Genomic DNA, 20,335 nt, shown 5'->3' with positions numbered 1-20,335 from the left:
TTTGTTTCTAACGCCCTTACTTATATTTTTAGATATTTCTTAAGAGATTATAAGAGTGTGACATAAATAATTGATTAAAACACCATTTATGATAAAATTATTTATTATAAACTATAAGAAAAAACTACAGAACTAAATAAACAAAATCTATTTTTCTTCCGCAAGAGCCTTTTTTCTTTCTTCCTTTCCACGGAAGATAGCTTCTTTGAACAGTTTGCAGTAAAGCTCCATAGAGGCAGCAGAATCATCATTTCCGGGAACAGGGTATGAGATAAGAGTCGGGTCGCTGTTGGAGTCTACAATCCCAACAGTGGGGATCAACATTTTGGCGCTATCTCGAACAGCCGTATGTGAATTCAGAATAGGACTCAAGGTGCTCAGGAAAATACACAAGTCGGGTAAACGGGTGACCGCTTGAAATTGATTGCTGGAATTTGTGAAAATACCGCCTCTCCAAAACCTAGTGTTAGCATACTCTCCGCACTCTTTTGCAGTTTTCTCAACCAAGTATGAATTGTTTGGACTTCTTATGAAGAACAAAATGATCCCTCCTCTATACGCAATGTGCGCCGTTATGTTTAACGCCTGTCTCAAGTGTTCTGCTGTTATGTCCAGGTCGAATATCAAATGATCGAGTCTGGAACCAAAGATGTACGGTCGCATTTTTTCATGTAACGACCCAATCTTATGACCATAGTGGACTCTTGCGTCGAAAAGATCCCTAACAGTGAACAAATTGTGGACGTTAAAATAGTCTGGATACTTCAGAGGATCAACTACCGTTGGAGACAAAGCTGAAAAATGAGTAAAAATATGTGTAAAACATGGAGTTAACATTGTACATAATTTTTATAGATATTGATTAAACATAGATGAAAAATGATTGTTATGAAAGTTTGAGCATTACTGAAATTATGATTTTATCACGGGTGGAACGGCAAAAGTTACACAGTGTATAAAGTAATTACTTAAACCAGTCAAGGGCTGGTCGCAAGCCTTGTAAATGTTCAGACTTTCATATTTAAATCTAATAAAAAAAATTCATCTCCATCGATGAATTAATAAAAATTGCAACGACGATCCCATACTGAGTGATCTAAAATTTAGTAGTTATGTAGGTTTAAACATGCCCAATATAATTGAAAATTATTTTATAATTTGACGAAATATGCCAAAGCAACAAAGACTGTTCGATAGACGATTACCAATAAATAAATGATAATTTATATATTTTTTTCCATAAGATAAAGTGTAAAAGATTAAAAAAAGAAGTATGGACTCTTTAAGCTATTATGTGATTTTATTTTTTATTTATCAGGGGATTTATTTGTCAATGTTTACACAGATACACAAAATAATAACAGTATTTACCTTTCTCTATAGGTTGTGGTTCTAGTGGCTTCTGCTCTACTTGTGTAGAAAAATATTGCCCTCTCAGTACATTCAGTGGTATTCTCAAAAGTTTATGAGAACTTAAAGCTTAAAAAAAGTATATTACGAATAAGTATAGTAGAATACAATAACAATCAATTCCTACTGCATTGTATATTGTTTAGTTACGGGTTATTTAATTCCATGGTTTAGTATGTGGAAGTATGAAATATATTATTTAAACGGAATATACTCACACATGAATGACGTTGACATTTTGAAACTTAAAGAAAATATTTTGATCAATGCCTGTTACTTATTATTATGTATTTTTGAAATACGCTTTCATCTAAAGCGCACGAATCTAACCTAAAATAAATTCCATTTGACAGCTATTCGAGCTCGAGAAAATTTCTCTATGCATTTCTTCTTTGTGTTCACACACATATGAAAACTACTCGGGTACCTACCGGACTATAATAATAATATTTATTTCTGATTGTTTCAAACTTTGCGTGCTATCTGTCCAATTCGTCTGTTGCCAACTTCAGAATATTGACGTGTTGGCCATGCGAAGTGACAGATGAGTGGTGTAAAAATTGGAACACATTGGTTATTTTATAATAATATAAAAAGATATTTGTTTTTATAATAAATTGTACAGATATAAACAGTTAAAATGGTGTTAGCAGATTTAGGACGTAAGATTACGTCCGCCCTCCAATCCCTTAGTAAAGCGACGATAATAAATGAAGAGGTGCATATAATTTTGTAGTTTTTGAAAGGCATATGCTTCTTTAGAATGCATAAATGCGGTATGATTATCAATCAAGAATGGTGTTAATTTGGTTCTTTATTTCAGGTTTTAAGTTCTATGCTAAAAGAAATTTGTGCCGCATTATTGGAAGCTGATGTAAATATACGCTTAGTCAAGAAGCTGAGAGAGAATGTTAGAGCTGTTATTGACTTTGAGGAGATGGCGGGAGGGCTGAACAAGAGAAGAATGATACAGTCGGCTGTATTCAAGGAACTCGTAAAGGTAAACATTTTGTTATTATTTTAGTTGCATTAGTTTATCACATGGGAAAATGCATTCAATCATGTATCCTCATCCACTTTCATTTATCTAGTTGCAATCCTTTTTTATCGTTTGGATTGTATAATTTTTATAATGTTGTAATTTTGCATAAGTTTCTTATGTTTATTATCTTTTAAAACTGTTTACCTTGCAATCATAACACAAAGGTAAACATGATTAGTTTTCTAACATTGCTGTGAGGGAGTTTTAGTGCTACCTAAAATAATTTAATGAATTAGTAATTTATTTATTCAATATTAACAATTTTTTGCGGGAAACGCTTAAGAGCGACTTTTACATACTGTTGGTAGAGTGGGAGACGCTTATAAGCGTTCTATTTGCTTACTTTTGGTAGAGCCCGAGAAACACCCAAAAACATTGTACAGATCGGAATTAAGTTTGCGGTTACTTGCGATGTGAAAATATATGAAAATTTTTAATTTGGTAGAATATTCTTACTTTAAGTGATTCCATCATGATATATACCTATACAGGCCCCATTGGCACTATATAACTTAAATAACAATGCTATAAATATTGGAACTTACGTTATGATGTAAGTTGAATAGTTTGCTTTTCAATCTGCATCAAGTTCTTTACAAAGAAACCTTTGGTTTTTCATCTTTCTAAGTATGTAAATGTGGAGGTCTTCACCAAAACGTTACATTTCCATTGTAAATGATTTTAAGTAAACAGGAGTTCTAGCTTGTACAATTATTACGTTTTGGTGCGATTTAATGATTTCATATTGGTTTAACACAGGATTGGTTACGTTTTGTCGCAACTTTAATTAAAATTTCGATAGAATACAGTAAAAAGTATTGATTTGCATTTAAAGGATTCTTTTGTGCAATTTCGGAAATAATTTTTTTTGGTGAGGACCTCCACAAATGTAATAAGGTATTTAAATTAAAGCAAAATGTATTTCTTTTCTTTATAACAATAAAAAAAAAAGATAGCAGAACCTTTAGGTAAGTATATATCTTTGCAGCTTAATGGCATTTTAAAAGTTAATAATCTTTGCAAATTATAAAAATTTTGTTTAATTTCAGCTTGTGGATCCCGGCGTAAAACCATACCAGCCAGTTAAAGGGAAACCAAACATAATAATGTTTGTAGGTCTGCAAGGTTCCGGTAAAACCACAACGTGTACAAAGTTAGCCTATCATTATCTGAAAAAGAACTGGAAATCTTGCCTCGTTTGTGCCGATACCTTCAGAGCGGGAGCCTACGATCAAATTAAGCAAAATGCGACAAAAGCGAGAATACCATTTTACGGAAGGTATAAATATATTAGTATTTTTCTTAAGTTTTGAATACAAGGATGCAATTTATTTGTTGATTTGGCGTTTAATTTGTAGAACTCCATTTTAATTTATGTATTAATTATAAATCAAACACAGATTTTTTGAGTCTACTAAGTTGTATTTTATTAATAAAAACACAAAAAATTGTATTGCGACAATTGTTTCGCCTTGTTAGGGCATTATCAAACGAATGTGACATTCGTTTGATAATGCCCTAACAAGGCGTCACAATATAATTTTTTATGTGTTTTTATTAATAAAATACAACTTAGTAGACTCAAAAAATATGTGTTTGATTTATAATTAATACATAAAAACAAGGATGCAATGTGATTTGTTATTAATCTTAAACCTGCCGCCAGATAAGGATGCTCACATTTAAGGATTAAATAATTTGTGTAGTATGCAAGTAATCTAGTGACAAATTTCGCTTCGATGGACATTTTCTGCATTAATAAACAATCATAGATCGCACTTTGCATATTCCAGTTGTAATTGACATAGTCACAAAACTCACACCACATACTGCAGAACTCTAACTCTTTCCTTCCACAAAGCTACTATGTTACTATCAATTCCTACAGTGCTTTCCTATTAATTAGATAAGTATGAATGAATGGGTTTTCTGGACTGCCCTCGTATATAAATGTGTTAGTAGAATCACATTCGTTAATTGGTTGACGTCATTTAGCGACCATGGTATCAAAACGATAACACACTATTTAATATGTACAGTAGACGCTCCCTTAACCAGCCTTGACAGGACCGACCGACCTGGGTCTAGATAACCAAAAAGCCGGTCAAAGAGAAGGTAGTGAAATACACATTAAAAAAAAAACTTGCAAGGAAAAAAAATACATTTTTTTTAAAACACTAAGAAAACAACTTTTATTCTGTATTAAAAACTCACACATTAAAATTTAACATTTCTCAAACTGTAAAAAATATGTACAGGAAAAAGCCACACATAACTCCATTTTTTTTTAAAGTAGGCCTACAATTCATTACAAAATTCTGTTATTTTCTGCTGCTTTCAAGTTTAAGCTGCTACTTGTCTGTATGTATTTTGGGCACGAGGCATTCCTAGAGGAGGCCGGTCAGATCGGCGGGATGGTTAAAGCAATGTCGGTTAAGCTAGCGTCTACTATATGTTACTCTTCAGGTGGGCTCACATTTGTTTAATGAAAAATACGGGTAAAGTTATGTTGTGAAACTGCCTTATTAAAAAATCACAGAAAAGCATTGTAAAATGGAGTACATCAGTCATGTCAATTACATCATTAGAATACTGTCTTCAATATGCTGTTTTGATGGTTACATTGTTTGCGTGAGTTCAAAGTGTTAGTTTATTTGCAGTTATAGTTTGGTCTTTTAACCTTTCCTTCCCTGTAATATGTATTTACTATAATTCGACTTTAATATTAAGAATATCGATATAAAATATGATAGATACTTAGAGCTAACATTACAAAATTGTTACATTTTAACTTTAACTATGGTCAATAATAGCAACATTTAGAAATATTCACATTTTTCTGTTTTTTAAATCACATTTTTACATGGTGAACAAAATATATATCATTCGACGCGGAAGTTTTATAGCACTGTGAGGGCAAAGTTAAAAATTAAATAGTATTCAGTGGACGTTGTTTCTGATGGCGTTGATGTAATTTTTTTTAACCATTCTACTAACTATTATTTTTGCGTAAATATATTTATAATGCATGTCTTTTTTTAAATTATTTTCAGTTATACAGAAGTTGATCCTGTGGTGATTGCACAAGAGGGAGTGGAAATTTTCAAAAAAGAAGGCTTTGAATTCATCATTGTGGACACCAGTGGCCGACATAAGCAAGAAGAGTCACTTTTCGAGGAGATGTTGGCAGTTGCTAATGCCATTGTAAGTGGTCGTTGTATTATTATCAGTATTTATCTGCCTGTTTTATAACTCGTTGTAATCAAGGAAAACTTCAGCATCACAGTATCAGGAACGAGTCTTGAATTGTGGTATTTTGATTTCAAATCCACAATTTGATTCTGTTGAGAAAAGTTCAGATTTGGATAAAGCTAAATAATCATTTAACTCTCATTTAAAAATAATGTTTATTTTTTACAATTTATTGATTGACATTTTCATACAATACTATGTGTACACTATCTCAAGGGCATTAGAGTGTTAAAATTTATAAATTTGTGATTTAGTGTGAGGAGACACATTCAAAGATATTTGTTAGGCAGTCATTTCAACCCTTTGAACGCGCTAAGTAAAAAATAAAAGTTGATTTGAAAAATGCAAATTTTCCATAAAAAATAAAGTATTCTTTAAAATTCCTTTTATTTGTGTACTTTAGTTCATGGCTTGTAAAAGCCATGGAATATAGTCGATTTACACGTCCAAAGGGTAACACAATATAATATTGTAACACATTGGCACCGACACACAATGTGCTAATGAAACACTTAATTATCAATAATTTGTGATGAAATTGGTTAAAATAAATTCACACTCCAGATAAAGTTTTTTTTTTTGTATTTTTAAGTTTACATAATTTAAACAAAACAGAATAAATATTTGTATTTTAAAAAACTTAACCAAACATAAAAATAAAAATAAAACAATTTTGAACATCATAAAAAAAACAATAAAAATATAAAATTTAGTCATTTATCAAAAAATTTCCAATAACAGGCATCAAGTGGCAACTAGCGAGCTCAGTTGGGTTATTTATCGCATGTCGAAACACGCGAGCAGTACTCGGGCTGACGCGATGTCTGTGAACACTGCTCATTCAAAAGCATGAAATGGTTAATGCATATTTATTTTTTCCACAGAAACCTGATAATATTATTTTCGTGATGGATGCCACCATCGGGCAAGCTTGCGAGGCACAAGCCAAGGCCTTCAAAGACAAAGTCGACATTGGATCAGTTATCATTACCAAACTTGACGGACACGCCAAGGGAGGTGGTGCTCTCTCAGCGTAAGTGTTCTTGATGCGATTTATTATAATTTTTCTCCGTTATATAATTTTTAATTTCAAATGCAACCTACGATTCAAATGTAGTGTCATGTTAGGGTTAAAAATATTCATTATTTGTCTTTGTCAAAAGGAATGTTTCCCAATACTTGTTTGCACATCTGTGTTTTCTCTACTTAAGTGTCTCCACAAAGGGTTTCTGCTAAATAAAAGCTTTCTCAATCCAACGTAGATGGCTGTTGTGATAATGTTGTGAAAAAAAATTACTTGTCAATTTATAAGCTGCATAAATAAAATTTTAAAAATTGAATATCATATGTACCCAGTATGTAAAAAAATCTGGGGTATGCATAAATTTTTATTTCATTTGTACGGGAATCGTACAGCTTTACATTTAAAAAAGTATATAATAAAAAATAGTTACATTAACAATAGTAAACATTACATTAACGAAACTAGTTACATTAATAAAAATAAAGCCAATTAAACAATTCCACATTTATGTTATAATAACTATTAAAGCATTAAGAGAAAAAAAAAAGGAAAAAGAGTGGGAGTGTGTGTGTGAGAAAGGGAGTAAAAGGGTAAGGGTATGGTATAAAAAATAGAATTTGCAGGAAGGAAAAGGAAAGGATAGGAATTAATGAGTGTGGTTAAAGGATTTTTTTTAGAAGGAGGACATCAAAATAAAAGGGATACATACATTATTATTTAGGTTTTTTTTTGTATTATTTTTCAGTGTTGCAGCAACAAAAAGTCCAATTATATTCATAGGAACCGGGGAACACATAGATGATTTAGAGCCGTTCAAAACTAAACCATTTATTAGCAAACTCCTAGGAATGGGAGATATTGAAGGCCTTATAGACAAAGTTAACGAACTCAAATTAGATGATAATGAGCTATTGGAAAAAATTAAGCACGGACAGTTCACTTTAAGAGATATGTACGAACAGTTTCAAAACATAATGAAGATGGGACCTTTTTCACAAATTATGGTAAGTTCTCTTTGATTATTTGCACATACCAATTTAAATACGAAATAACAACCATAATCAAGTATATAAAATTACAGTTTACAAATTAAAATAACAGAAAATTGTAGAAAAATACCATAAAATGAAAAAAATTTATATTTGTATTTATTTTTCATTGTACACTTAATTACAAATTACAATTTACAATAATGTGCCCCCACTGGATTTTCCCGTGCCGAGGGCACAGTTTATTTGTTCAAAATCTTAAATAAAGTTATTCACTGATTGCTTTGAAAATTTTACACAATGGAGCATTTGAATACGCGCATGTTTTTATCTATCTTTCTACGTGTGGCTGCATACAGCTAGTAAAAAATATAAATAAAATACCCATTTATATTTTACTCACAGTTAGAGAAGAAAAAGTATTGTGTTACTTATGTATTGCTCTTCATATAGAGGATGATTCCTGGATTTTCCCAAAACCTCATATCGAAAGGCAGAGAGCAAGAATGAATGGCTAGATTAAAATATACATATAATACTTATTTATGTTTTACTTACATGTTAGAGGAGAAAAAATCTTGTGTTGTTACTTATGTATTATTAAATATTTTGCTCTATAGGGCATGATTCCTGGATTTTCCCAAGACCTCACATCGAAAGGCAGCGAGCAAGAATGAATGGCTAGATTAAAATATACATATAATACTTATTTATGTTTTACTTACATGTTAGAGGAGAAAAAATCTTGTGTTGTTACTTATGTATTATTAAATATTTTGCTCTATAGGGCATGATTCCTGGATTTTCCCAAGACCTCACATCGAAAGGCAGCGAACAAGAATCGATGGCTAGATTAAAATATACATATAATACTTATTTATGTTTTACTTACATGTTAGAGGAGAAAAAATCTTGTGTTGTTACTTATGTATTATTAAATATTTTGCTCTATAGGGCATGATTCCTGGATTTTCCCAAGACCTCACATCGAAAGGCAGCGAACAAGAATCAATGGCTAGATTAAAACGGCTCATGACAATGATGGATTCCATGAACGACGCGGAGCTTGACAACAGAGACGGGGCGAAGCTCTTCTCTAAGCAGAACGGGAGGGTCATTCGAGTTGCCCAAGGCGCCGGCGTCACGGAGAAGGAAGTCAAAGATCTCATTTCCCAGTACACCAAATTCGCCGCCGTGGTCAAGAGAATGGGCGGCATCAAGGGGCTGTTCAAGGGCGGTGACGCCGCCAAGAACGTCAACCAGACCCAGATGGCCAAGCTGAACCAGCAAATGGCCAAGATGATGGACCCGAGGGTCTTGCACCAGATGGGCGGAGTCTCCGGCCTCCAGAACATGATGAGGCAGCTGCAGCAAGGGGCCGGCGGCCTGGGAGGCCTCTCTAGCCTGATGGGGGGAAAGTAACATATGTTTGTATCTAGAAATATTAAAGTTTTTTGGTTCTTGATTTCGTTTTTTATACTTTCCATTGCAGGTTTAAAAAAATGATCAAGAGCAGTGAGACATTACTATTGATTGGATTATTTAGTTTGTACACAATTCTTCTTGCAATACAATTCAAGCGTGAAAATAGTAACCTTTCGTTGTTTTTAGGTTACATTGAAATTTTATCATCTATTGATTCGGCATAAACTTTGTGGAATATCACATCGATTATTTTGTAAAAAAATAATCAATTGTATAATACCACTTAGTGAGTTTTATTTCATTACACATGACTAGTTTTGAAAACTAACAGACGTTTTCAAAACTAGTTGTGTGTAATGAAATAAATCACATGAAGTGGTATTATACAAGTGTTAATATTTTTTTTAAATAATCACATTGAAATTTAACCATTATTTCAAATTAGTAATGAATTTTTGCAATTATATTATTTTATTGCATTTTTTTAAATAGTAAATCTTTGGTCGCTGCATTATTATCGAAAATATTTTTCAAAGTATATACCTAACTGAAAATTGTACAAAAGCTTTTTTTAAAAAAACTAAAAGCCACATGCATATTAAAATAGAACTAAATTTTAAAGTAAAACAGAATGTGTGTTCCTTAAATTATGTTAATTATTTTTTAATGGAATTCTTTCTTACAATAGGAATTGAACTATCACGCAAATTTATTAAAAATAAACTTCCACCTATTTATTAAAACCCTATTAATGTGAATAGTGAAGTTTATACTTTTCTCTATGTACATATTTGGCTTTTCTGACCATGTATTTTATTTATATATTTTTTTTATGATTGGAATGCATTATAGAAAAACAAGAAATAAAAATATTGCATAAAAAATTTATAGTTTTAAAAAAAATAAAAAACTTTGTAATACATGCATTAAAAATTTTATAAAAAAATAAAATTTCATTTGTTTTTCATCTTACGAATCTAATTTATTGCCTGCACACGGATGAAATCCATGATACATAATTATCTAGTATCTTATTAAGAATTTAAAAAAAATATGCCTCTGAATACTGATAGTAATTCATATTGAATTAGGTGTATAATATTTTGCAAAACGTTAACGATTATCATTACATAAATATTAGGCATGTATTTTGATACAAGTATTTGCGACTAAGTCGGAATAAATAATGTTTTTACTATGGAGCATAAAGGTGGAGACTGACCAGAGCATTTCGTCGTAACATAACGTCGTATCATCGCTCGCGGCAGGCGTCACTAAGCATCCTGACTATGGATGGAGCGCTCGGCTCGGTGTACTGACTGCCTGAATGCTCGCATCGTAACGTGTTACGTTACGAAATGCTCCGGTCAGTCTCCACCTTAAAGGTAACAAATCATACATTAATTCATTAGTTTATAGGCTAACAAGTTACTGTTGATCGATCACAGTTCCAATGCATATATATTTTCTTTCTATGCCTTCATTTTGCGCCTACATTCAAACCCGTATATATAAACGTGTCTCGTAAACAACCAACAGGACGATTCAGAAAAAATGCACACTTAAGAAAAAACATTTTTATAAATCGGCTGTCCAAAACACAGTAAGGGACATTTTTTTTGCATTTTTGGACTAAGTAGAATCTACTTAGTCCAAAAATGCAAAAAAAGTTTTGAAAATAAATGTCCCTTAGGGCGTTTGTGCACTACACGGAATTTCACCATCTGGCAGACCGGTTTTGAAAAATGAAAGAGACTACGACAGTTTAGCGTGATTGAATTTACAGGCAACGTGTTGACGCACCGATCAAGAGCACCGATCCGAAGAAAGATGGGCAAAAGCACAAGCCAATCATCTGTTTTATATGCTAACTGACGTGCCGGACGGTAAAATTCCGTGTAGTGCACAAACGCCCTTACTGTGTTTTAAGTTTGGACAGCCGAAATGTCCTGACAACAATGTGTTAAATATATTATATACTTTCTGTTTCTTCAAATATTCAGATTATATAACACAGTACCTATAAATTCACAGACAATTCACAAAAAAATCATACTGAATATTTGTTGCTCTGTACACCAAAAATTAAGAAGATGAACATTTATTCCTAATTAGTTTGAAAAATGGAGATTCTACCGCAATATACAAATCTAATAAAACAATTGGGCTGTTATACCATCATGTTATTATCGCTTTTTTCCGATCATTTGAACTGCATTACGGCATCTATAATTATCAAACAGCATTAAACATTATTTCATCAATCAATTTGGCAGTCACTTTGTGGTAATACCTATCCATTTTTTATTTAAACTTTACTTGGTAAATACCGTTATTTCAAATTTTATAATAGTGTTTGATAATGATCCTCAAAGTTAAAACACTTTTAACAATATATTTTAAGAAATATTTACTGAGTAAATAAAATAAAAAAATCTTAAAGCAAAGAATTAACAATCCTTATGTGAAGACATTTTTCCCATGTGTTTTTTTTTTGGAGTTCTGCTGTGCATTTTAAAACTTTTTTCCTGTTTTAAAACACCTCCATCTCGTAATTAATACCATTTTAATCAAGAACTTAGTTGTTGACTTAGATTGATTTTTTGCTCTATGATGTGTTCCTACAATGTTATAATATATTCCATGAATTTTTAAACAGTTTTGGTTAATCTAGTTTTTTTATTTATTTAAATTGTGGTTTTACATAGATTGATGTATATAAATAAATTGTACCGGAAACCAATATTACTCTAAACAATGTGATTTTATTGCTACGTATTGGGAAATTTTTAATAATTAAAATGTAACTTTGTTTTAAAATCACTATAAATATTTTTTTATAACTTAATTATAATGTCTACTTGTTTAGAAGCTAACCGCTTCTTTATCAAGACTGATTAATTCTATTACTGATTAATACAAGTATTAATGATAAAGAAGCAGCCAGCTTCGAAACCGGTAGACATTATAATTAAGTTATAATAAAATATTTATAGCGATTTTAAAACAAAGTTACATTTTAATTATAAAATGGAAAATTACAAAGTTAGTGCTTCAAATATAAATTATAGGAAATTTTTAAGGCTTTGAAAAATAAATAAATAATTGAATCTTATTTTTACCTCGTTTTGTATTATTTTTAATTAGTGAAGTGTTTCGTTTTGTTTTTATAAATTAAGCATTACATTACCTAGTAATATTGGAATAAGGTAAGAATAGTATATTATTTTAAGGTTGGTAATGTTTAATACATAATATGAGTATTTAAGTTTTTTGATAACCTTTGCAATGTGAATTAAATGAAAATATTTAGAAATCATGGAATAAAAAAATAAATAAAAAGAATTTATTATTTTTTTTACTTATTTTACCAGATAACCTTCTACAAAATTGTAACATTTTATTACTACTATTACTACCATCACACAGTTTCCCTGAAGGGTTAGGCAGAGAGGATAAAGCTTTTCCTCCTATGTAGACTTTTCATGCAACCAGATTTTAGGTTCTGATTGATCTGGTCGTGCCAAGTCTTTTTTGGCTGTCCTCGTTCTTTTCTCCCGTTAACATTTTACAATTATATTTTCTTAGTCATTCTCTTTTTATCCATTCGCTCTGTGTATCCAAACATTCTTACAGAACTTTTTCTAATCTTTTCAATTCTCCCTGGTTTAGCCTCACATTCCTTTTTAATTCTGTCATACCTCGATTTTCCACGCATTAATCTGAGGAAATGCATTTCAAGACCGTTCTCTCTGCTTTCAAGAATGAAAAAGGATCTTTTGCCAATTAGAAACATACGGATCCATATCCAAAATAAAAATGTTCAAGTTCCCACATTCATCTACTTCTATGGAGTTACGTTTTTGCATCATTAAACACTTTGAATTGCATTTCTCTGCTACGAATAAACATACCCGTTAACATTTTATATTGAATTTTCATCGCTAACTCACTTCATTTAGTATCCAGATATTATAATGCATCATTCTACTCAATACAGGGTGTGTGGAAAAATGATAAGTCATAATTATGATCGTTTACTTTTTTATTTGTTAAGATTAGTTTTCACAAGACCTCATCGAAATATAATAATCGAAATAAATTAATATATTGATTTAGTAAATGTTTACCATTGAACAACCGGGGAAGAGTAAACATTGGGCACTTGGAAAGCGGTGTACTGAAGAGGAGCAGCTACCTTGGTGACCAGAGGGGCGGAGTAAGAACTGGTCGCGGCGTACGAGATAGGGGTATTCTTGACATAGGATGTGTAGTAAGGTGCGGCGTATGCCACGGGAGTAGGGTAAGCGGCAACATTACCGGGGTAAGAAGTATAAGCGAGGGGATAAGGAGAGTACGAAGCTACCGGTCCAGCGTATGACGCTACTGGAGCGGAGTAAGAGGCAACTGGAGCGGAGTAAGAAGCGACAGGAGCGTAAGACGCCACGGGGGTGGCGTATGACGCAACGGGCCCGGCGTATGATGTCACAGGTCCGGCGTATGACGCAACGGAAGCGGGGTATGACGCTACGGGAGCAGCGTATGACGCTAAGTGTCCGGCGTATTGCGGAGCGGGTCCGGTGGCGTACGCGGAGTTAGGTCCGGCGACTGCTAAAGCTCCGTGTTGGAATGAAGCCGAAGGGGCGTTTACGTATTTCAAAGGAGCCACGTTTGCGGTTTCAACATGGGAAACTGTTGGAGTTGCTACTGCGGCTACTGCATGTGATACGCCAATAGGAGATACAGCCACGGGAGCCGGGACGGCAACTGGAGCGGTGACAACATTGACAAGGGGTTCCTTCTTTACAACAGCGTTGAATCCGTTGATATCGTCAGCAGTGTAGTCAACCGTTCTCTTCGTGCCGTCGGGGTCCACTAGGGAGTACGACCCTTTCACGGTGTCGCCAGATCTGGTCTCGTATTGGCTCTTGAAGTCTCCCGTGTTGGAATCCTGGACGTCGTAGGCGAAAGCGTATTGAGGGTTGGAGTCGAAATCTGCTTTAACGGCCGATAGGGGCGCCGTGTGAAGGGGCACTACGCTAGCCCCCGCACAGCCAACCAAAGCTACCAGCACTAAAAACTGAAAAAAAATACAAACAATTATTATCACACTAAAAACAATGACCATTTATATCTAACATGAGTCGCTTAGTGCAACAAAAGCCTAACCCACAACAAAATCAAACCCTTACCCGCACCCTAATGGTGCATAGGGCACTGCATCATATAAACGCAGTGTTATCTTGATCGTTAACACATGAAGGAAAGGTGATCAGCCCTCCACTTCAGGTACCAGTCCAGGGTAATACTGAATAAATATTTGAGTGAAAAAATCACCTATATTTATTTGATCCCCCCCTGGGAATCGAACCCGGGATCTCCAGAACGGTAGTCGAGCGTGCTGACCATTACACTACGGAGGATGCACTACTAATTTTGAGACTTTAATTTTTTTAAATTAATTTTCCTTGACTTGTAATCGACAACCCCGAAAATAAAGAATTTGTGGAAGCCTGGGTGTAACTGACATCAATAGTAAGGTAGAGGAAAGGAAATGGAGATGGTTTGGGCACATAGGACGTAGAGAACCTGATCATATTGTAAACAGGCGATTGCCGTGGATCTTCCTCGAAAGACATCTAGAGGAAGACAAAATTCATGGATGCTACAGAAAGATACTATGATTCGAAGGCATGGCCTTTCATGTTTTTCAAATTTCCAAATTTATTTCGGTATGAAATAAATTCTGCCTTACGTCAAATGTTAATAGAGATAATTAGTTTATACTGACTTCTTAAGAAACGGGTTTATGTGACATACATTCGTGGTGTTTTACCCAAATGTTCAGTAAATGTGTATCCAATTCACAAGTAAAACGGATGAAAATTCAGTTTATGGTAATAATACAAAAAGAAATCTCAATCAAATCATTTAGTGGCTTGTTATCGTTATGTACAAATGATTCATATATCGTGTAGACGTTATTGTGTTTGGCAGTTATGCACGAGTTCCCGGGTTCGATTCCCAGGATATCAAAATAAATATAAGTGTTTTACATATTACCCTAGACCTAAAGCGCAGGACCGATCAGTTTGGCTTCGTCTTAATAACTTTGGTCTATCCGAAATGGTGCCCTATGAACTGTTGGATGCGGATAAGTCACAAGAAGACAAAATAAGAGAAGATAAGGTTGTGGTAAGAAAATGTAATTAATTTGAACTAATTAATAAAAGAAATTAAGATTTTTACATCACAAAGGAAAACGTTAATTAGCAATCGCTTTCCGAACAGATGTAAGAGAAAATGTAATAATGTTTCAGACATTTGCTGAACATAATTATTTCTTCGAGAAACGAATGTACTTAATACGTATTCATAAGGATGTAATCATAACGAATGTCCACAAAGTTATTCGGTTTGTAAAACGAATGGTTTTAATATTACATGCTTTAATTTTATTTCAGCGAATTCTGGAGCAAGCTTTCGTGAACTTTGAAGATGAACTTTAATTGCATATTCTGTCAACAACTTCAACTCCTCGAATACTTTACATTAAAAAGTGTATGCATTATTAATATTTCAATTTACGAGTATGCAATTTAAAACCGATGTACGAGAAGGTATATAAAATTCTAAAGTACATTTTTAAGGCTTTTCGTTGGAAGCGTATATTTGTGGAGGAAATATTTGTAAAATGGAGCGACAAAATTCGTTGGCAGAGCTATAAAATTAATATAATCTACACATACAATGAATAAAATTGGATTTACAGATATGCTATTTCATACGGGAACGGTTTGAAGTTTTTATGCCTTTATTTACATAACTCAATAATAAAATAACAACGACAATGGTTTCCCATAACTAAAAAAATGTGCATTTTTCCAGTCATGTTTGTCAGTTTTTAAGTAAATCGATTTTGAAACCAATTAACACGATAAATGATGCTTGCTTATGTAGCAGGCTGTATAGCAAGATGCATTTAAAACGATTTAACAAAGTGAGCATATCCATTAATATTTTGCTTCTATGTTATCCATGAATGAAAAAGAGTGTACTATTTGTTTTAAATGTTCGCAGTCAAATAAAAAAATCTAATAATGTGTGTATAATATATTAATAGTATTGCACGCCACTGAACAAGATATGCTATTATTAAGATAAGTTAAGTTTTTTCAGCATTGTAAAATGTATATTTTAACGGTTAAAGAAACAGAACTATAAAATTGACTATTTAAAAAAAAAAACACTTTTCAATTTGCATACAATGGTATATAGGGCACCGCATCGCAGCAATGCATTGTTTACATTGCAATGCATCATTGATTAAAGAAGGCAAGGTAAACAGTCCTGCGTTTCAAGTTCCAGTCAGAAAAATAAATTTTAAATAAATATCGGAATGAAAAAATTACTTCTACTTATTTTGCCCCCTCTGAGAATCGAACCTGTACCCCGTACACGATAGCAAAACGCTCTAATATTCTAATATTAAAATATTTTTTTCGTCTATATCACTGGCTTGCTTATATCACCATATATATATAGTAAAAATTTATTTAAAAATGTGTCGGGTTGTGGTCCCGCGGTACGTGTCGCGGACACTTGAGTCTGAGTTACCAAGTTCAAACCCACTCTACCACAATTTGATACCTATTTTTAATAATGAACCGCTTAGGTTCACAAAAATGGTGTAAAATTAAAGTATTTTGAAAATAATAAATACACAAATATTTATCTTTTTCAATTAAAAAAATATTGTAAAAAAATCTTCGTTTATATCACTGGCTTGTACTCGTATATGATTTGTCAATTTATTTCAAACAACTGTTCTGTTAAATTAAAATTGGTAAATTCGGTCACTTTATCGTTGGAAAAATGTATTTTGCGGTATACACTATAATAAAGCACTTTTCACTCAGTGGACGCCAAGAGAAATGTTTCACAATCTACCTTGAAAGCCATTTCGAATCCCTCGGGTCGACTGAAACTATCTCGAATGATGCTCCAGGAGCGAGCCTCCAGTTTATATATGCTTCACAGCTCCAATTTTGGTCCGCACCGAACTACAAGCTTACAGGCTACGTCCGCCTTCGTAAGTTCGTCCTACACCGGTCATGTCCTTGCTCGATAAAAATTAACGGATGTCAAATACACTGGCGATAATTTATTTTTTACATGTATACCTAATAGTTAATAGATTATGTGTTTCGAAAACGTTATAAGTCCACCAAATTTTATTCGACAGGAAAGCGAAAAGTGATTCAAGCACAGTATGTTATAAAAAATACTAACGTTATTTTTGACTCTGACGTAAAATATAAAAATATAATACATTATGTCATTTTAAAAGTATTAAAAATTATGAATGGTTGTATGCATTTATACACAAACGTTTATGGTGAATATTATGATTATGATTGAATTGTAACTTAAAACCAACATTCGTGCATCTTTTCATACACACATGCCGATTATATCGACTCCTGACCTATAGTTATGTATATTAAAATAATAGGAGTAGAAACGTCGAAACAAAAAATAAATAAATAAAAAACAGCTTTTTTGATCTTTGGACGTTTAATGTGGAGTATTGAAAAAAAATTACGGTTATTTTTTAATACTAGAATTGTATATTTTTAACGTCGAGCACTGTTGCCTTGTAGGGATGATTTGACCTATGAAAAACAACATAACATGTCATTTAAATAGGTCTGCCAGAAGTCTTGGTTTTAAAACAAAATCCCAGTGCCCCGGCCGGTTTACTTCACGTCCCGGTAAAAATATATTTGATTAAAGATGACAAAAAAGTCTAAAAATAATTAACTGTTAGGATTATTTAGGATATTCACTTTGTGATTTATTTCACTGTACTGTTCGCTGGGGGTATTACGGTGTCCCGGTTGAATATGTTAGAAATCTGGCAAGCCTACATTCAGACCAAGTGTTATTTAAATTAAATTAATCAAATCTGGATTCATTTCGCGAAAAAAATGTGACTTGCAACGTTTTTGAAATACAAAATCCATTTTTATGAAATTGTAAAATAAAAATTTATACCACCAGAAGCATCCGGATCTTTTGAATTAGACTAGACACATTTTGATTAATGCTCCCGTTCGGTAAATAAATTAAAGGTTTAACCGAGCTTTGAACACATAAATTCACAGCCACTCTGTGTGAGTCGAAACTAAAACGATAAATAAAAATAATTAACAGAAATTCACAAAACTTGTAAAACTTTTATTAGCTCATTAACATCGATTTTATCGAGAATTTTATTTTATTGGAAAACCGTTACAACATTTTTAACTTACGTCATTTTATTTCAAGAGTTATCGCAGCGTAGTACTTTAATTGAATTATGTATTATTTGTACCATGAATTCTTTGCTAAAGAAAAAATACATTTATAAAACTGTGCCTGGTCAGAACTTGCTGTGGTTACGTCTGGTTAATTGAAAAAGAAGGCAAATACTGAGCACACATTTCTAATATGTATTATTTTACAACGCCTGCGAAGCAATGAATATATAAAAAATGTATGAAACAGCAATGCAACCGAAAACATTGAAAATGCTAAGTTAGAGTACCATATTGTTTTCTTTCTTTTATATTTAACCAGACTGCGCCAAAGCAACGTGTAGTCGGGTACAAAATAATAGTAACAATAGTTATGCTAAATCATCAATATAAATAAACATTAAAAATAAAAACAAAAAAAAACAATGAAGAATCAATAATAAGAATCAAGTTAAATATTACAAGAAATATATTACACAGCTTATAAAACGCAATCTAGAGAATATAACTAATGAAAAGAAATATCTCTTTAACAATATTTTGAGTGTTTCTAAATCGTTGTTAACAAATCTGAATTTTGTTCCTAAGTGAATAAAACCCAGATTTGGACACACTGAAAACATTGTGAATAAAATGACTGATCAAAATATCAGTTTAAAAAAATATGTAAAACCATGTTTTTAATACATATACACATATACATGTGTATATATATATATATATATATATATATATATATATATATATATATATATATATATATATATATATATATATATATATATATATATATATATATATATATATATATATATATATATATATATATATATATATATATATATATATATATATATATATATATATATATATATATATATATATATATATATATATATATATATATATATATATATATATATATATATATATATATATATATATATATATATATATAAATATATAAATATATATATATATATATATATATATATATATATATATATATATATATATATATATATATATATATATATATATATATATATATATATATTATACACTATAAACACAGGTGAATATTACACCTGTGTTTATAGTGATCACTTAAACCAGCCTAACAATTCGTAAACCCTGTAAATACCCAAACTTCATATTCTTTATCTTAGTTGAGATATAGATATAAAAAACAATATGTTTGTTTTTCATTAACAAAGTATGCCAAATATAACATTGATAGCTATATAATAAGCATTTTTTTTACCGTAGTACCTTATGAGATATTTTCTTTCATTCTCTCCCGATTACAAAGCTCGGAAGCTTTACGGGGGTGTCTGTAATTAGTCAGGTACGATCGTCTTGGGACTCAGCTAAAGAAAAAGAAAATAGAAAGAAACTTTACTTTTCTATTCATAGTCCCATCACGTATAACGTGAGATATTGATTTTAGCGTCTGATCAGTTCTACGTACAATGGATAATAAAAGTTTCCTTTAGATATTCTTTCTAGCTACAAACAATACTGTAATATACGCAGGGGTGTGCTGCTTGCTATTTTTAAAGCGGTCGCATTAAGGCAAGGATGGTGGTAATTTTTCACCCTAAGACGGAGTAATGTGTTACAGCAATCAGGCCAAAATACGATTAGTTTTATAATAGTAGATAAATTCCATAACAATAATTAGCTTTATAGTTAAGTATATACTTTTTTTTGTTTCCTTTAAACATAGTAACATTCATATTGTAAATTGTATTTTTTCATACATTTATGTTTATAGCAAGGATAGTGGTAATTTTTCACCCTAAGACTGAGTAATGTGTTACAACAATCAGGCCAAAATACGATTAGTTTTATAATATAAGATAAATTCAATGACAATAAATAGCTTTATAGT

General features: G+C 31.9%; 3 protein-coding genes across 3 annotated transcripts; 1 reads left to right on the top strand and 2 right to left on the bottom strand.

Annotated features, from left to right (window-relative positions):
* Positions 1–85: 85 nt before the first annotated feature.
* Positions 86–1,761, bottom strand: mRpS2 (mitochondrial ribosomal protein S2). The gene is made up of 3 exons (XM_088278228.1): positions 1,629–1,761; positions 1,372–1,479; positions 86–794 (listed from the first exon to the last, which is right to left on the bottom strand). Exons 1-3 carry the CDS (start codon positions 1,645–1,647, stop codon positions 148–150), a joined length of 774 nt encoding a protein of 257 aa, XP_088134354.1. The 5' UTR covers positions 1,648–1,761; the 3' UTR covers positions 86–147.
* Positions 1,762–1,931: 170 nt separating this feature from the next.
* Srp54k (signal recognition particle 54k) lies at positions 1,932–10,194 on the top strand. Its single transcript, XM_088278225.1, has 7 exons — positions 1,932–2,128; positions 2,234–2,410; positions 3,502–3,731; positions 5,506–5,656; positions 6,589–6,737; positions 7,474–7,732; positions 8,672–10,194. Exons 1-7 carry the CDS (start codon positions 2,051–2,053, stop codon positions 9,137–9,139), a joined length of 1,512 nt encoding a protein of 503 aa, XP_088134351.1. The 5' UTR covers positions 1,932–2,050; the 3' UTR covers positions 9,140–10,194.
* A 2,975-nt stretch (positions 10,195–13,169) lies between these two features.
* Positions 13,170–17,140, bottom strand: LOC148311926 (uncharacterized). Its single transcript, XM_088278224.1, has 2 exons — positions 17,093–17,140; positions 13,170–14,222 (listed from the first exon to the last, which is right to left on the bottom strand). Exons 1-2 carry the CDS (start codon positions 17,102–17,104, stop codon positions 13,269–13,271), a joined length of 966 nt encoding a protein of 321 aa, XP_088134350.1. The 5' UTR covers positions 17,105–17,140; the 3' UTR covers positions 13,170–13,268.
* Between the last annotated feature and the right edge of the window lie 3,195 nt (positions 17,141–20,335).

This window comes from Brachycentrus maculatus, unplaced genomic scaffold (genome assembly GCF_059751285.1).
Source record: "Brachycentrus maculatus isolate JH-2025_06_01 unplaced genomic scaffold, ASM5975128v1 h1tg000055l, whole genome shotgun sequence".
NCBI lineage: Eukaryota > Metazoa > Arthropoda > Insecta > Trichoptera > Brachycentridae > Brachycentrus > Brachycentrus maculatus.
Note: the sequence above shows the minus strand (reverse complement) of the source record. Positions and strands in the feature narration are given on the sequence as shown.

Bases quoted from the DNA above. Each gene is read 5' to 3' on its own strand.
- mRpS2 (XM_088278228.1), bottom strand. The intron at 795-1,371 runs GTAAATACTGTT...CTCATTTTTCAG, and splicing joins ACCACAACCTATAGAGAAAG to CTTTGTCTCCAACGGTAGTT.
- Srp54k (XM_088278225.1), top strand. From the start codon at position 2,051: ATGGTGTTAGCAGATTTAGGACGTAAGATTACGTCCGCCCTCCAATCC. The intron at 5,657-6,588 runs GTAAGTGGTCGT...TTTTTTCCACAG, and splicing joins TGGCAGTTGCTAATGCCATT to AAACCTGATAATATTATTTT. The intron at 6,738-7,473 runs GTAAGTGTTCTT...ATTATTTTTCAG, and splicing joins GGAGGTGGTGCTCTCTCAGC to TGTTGCAGCAACAAAAAGTC.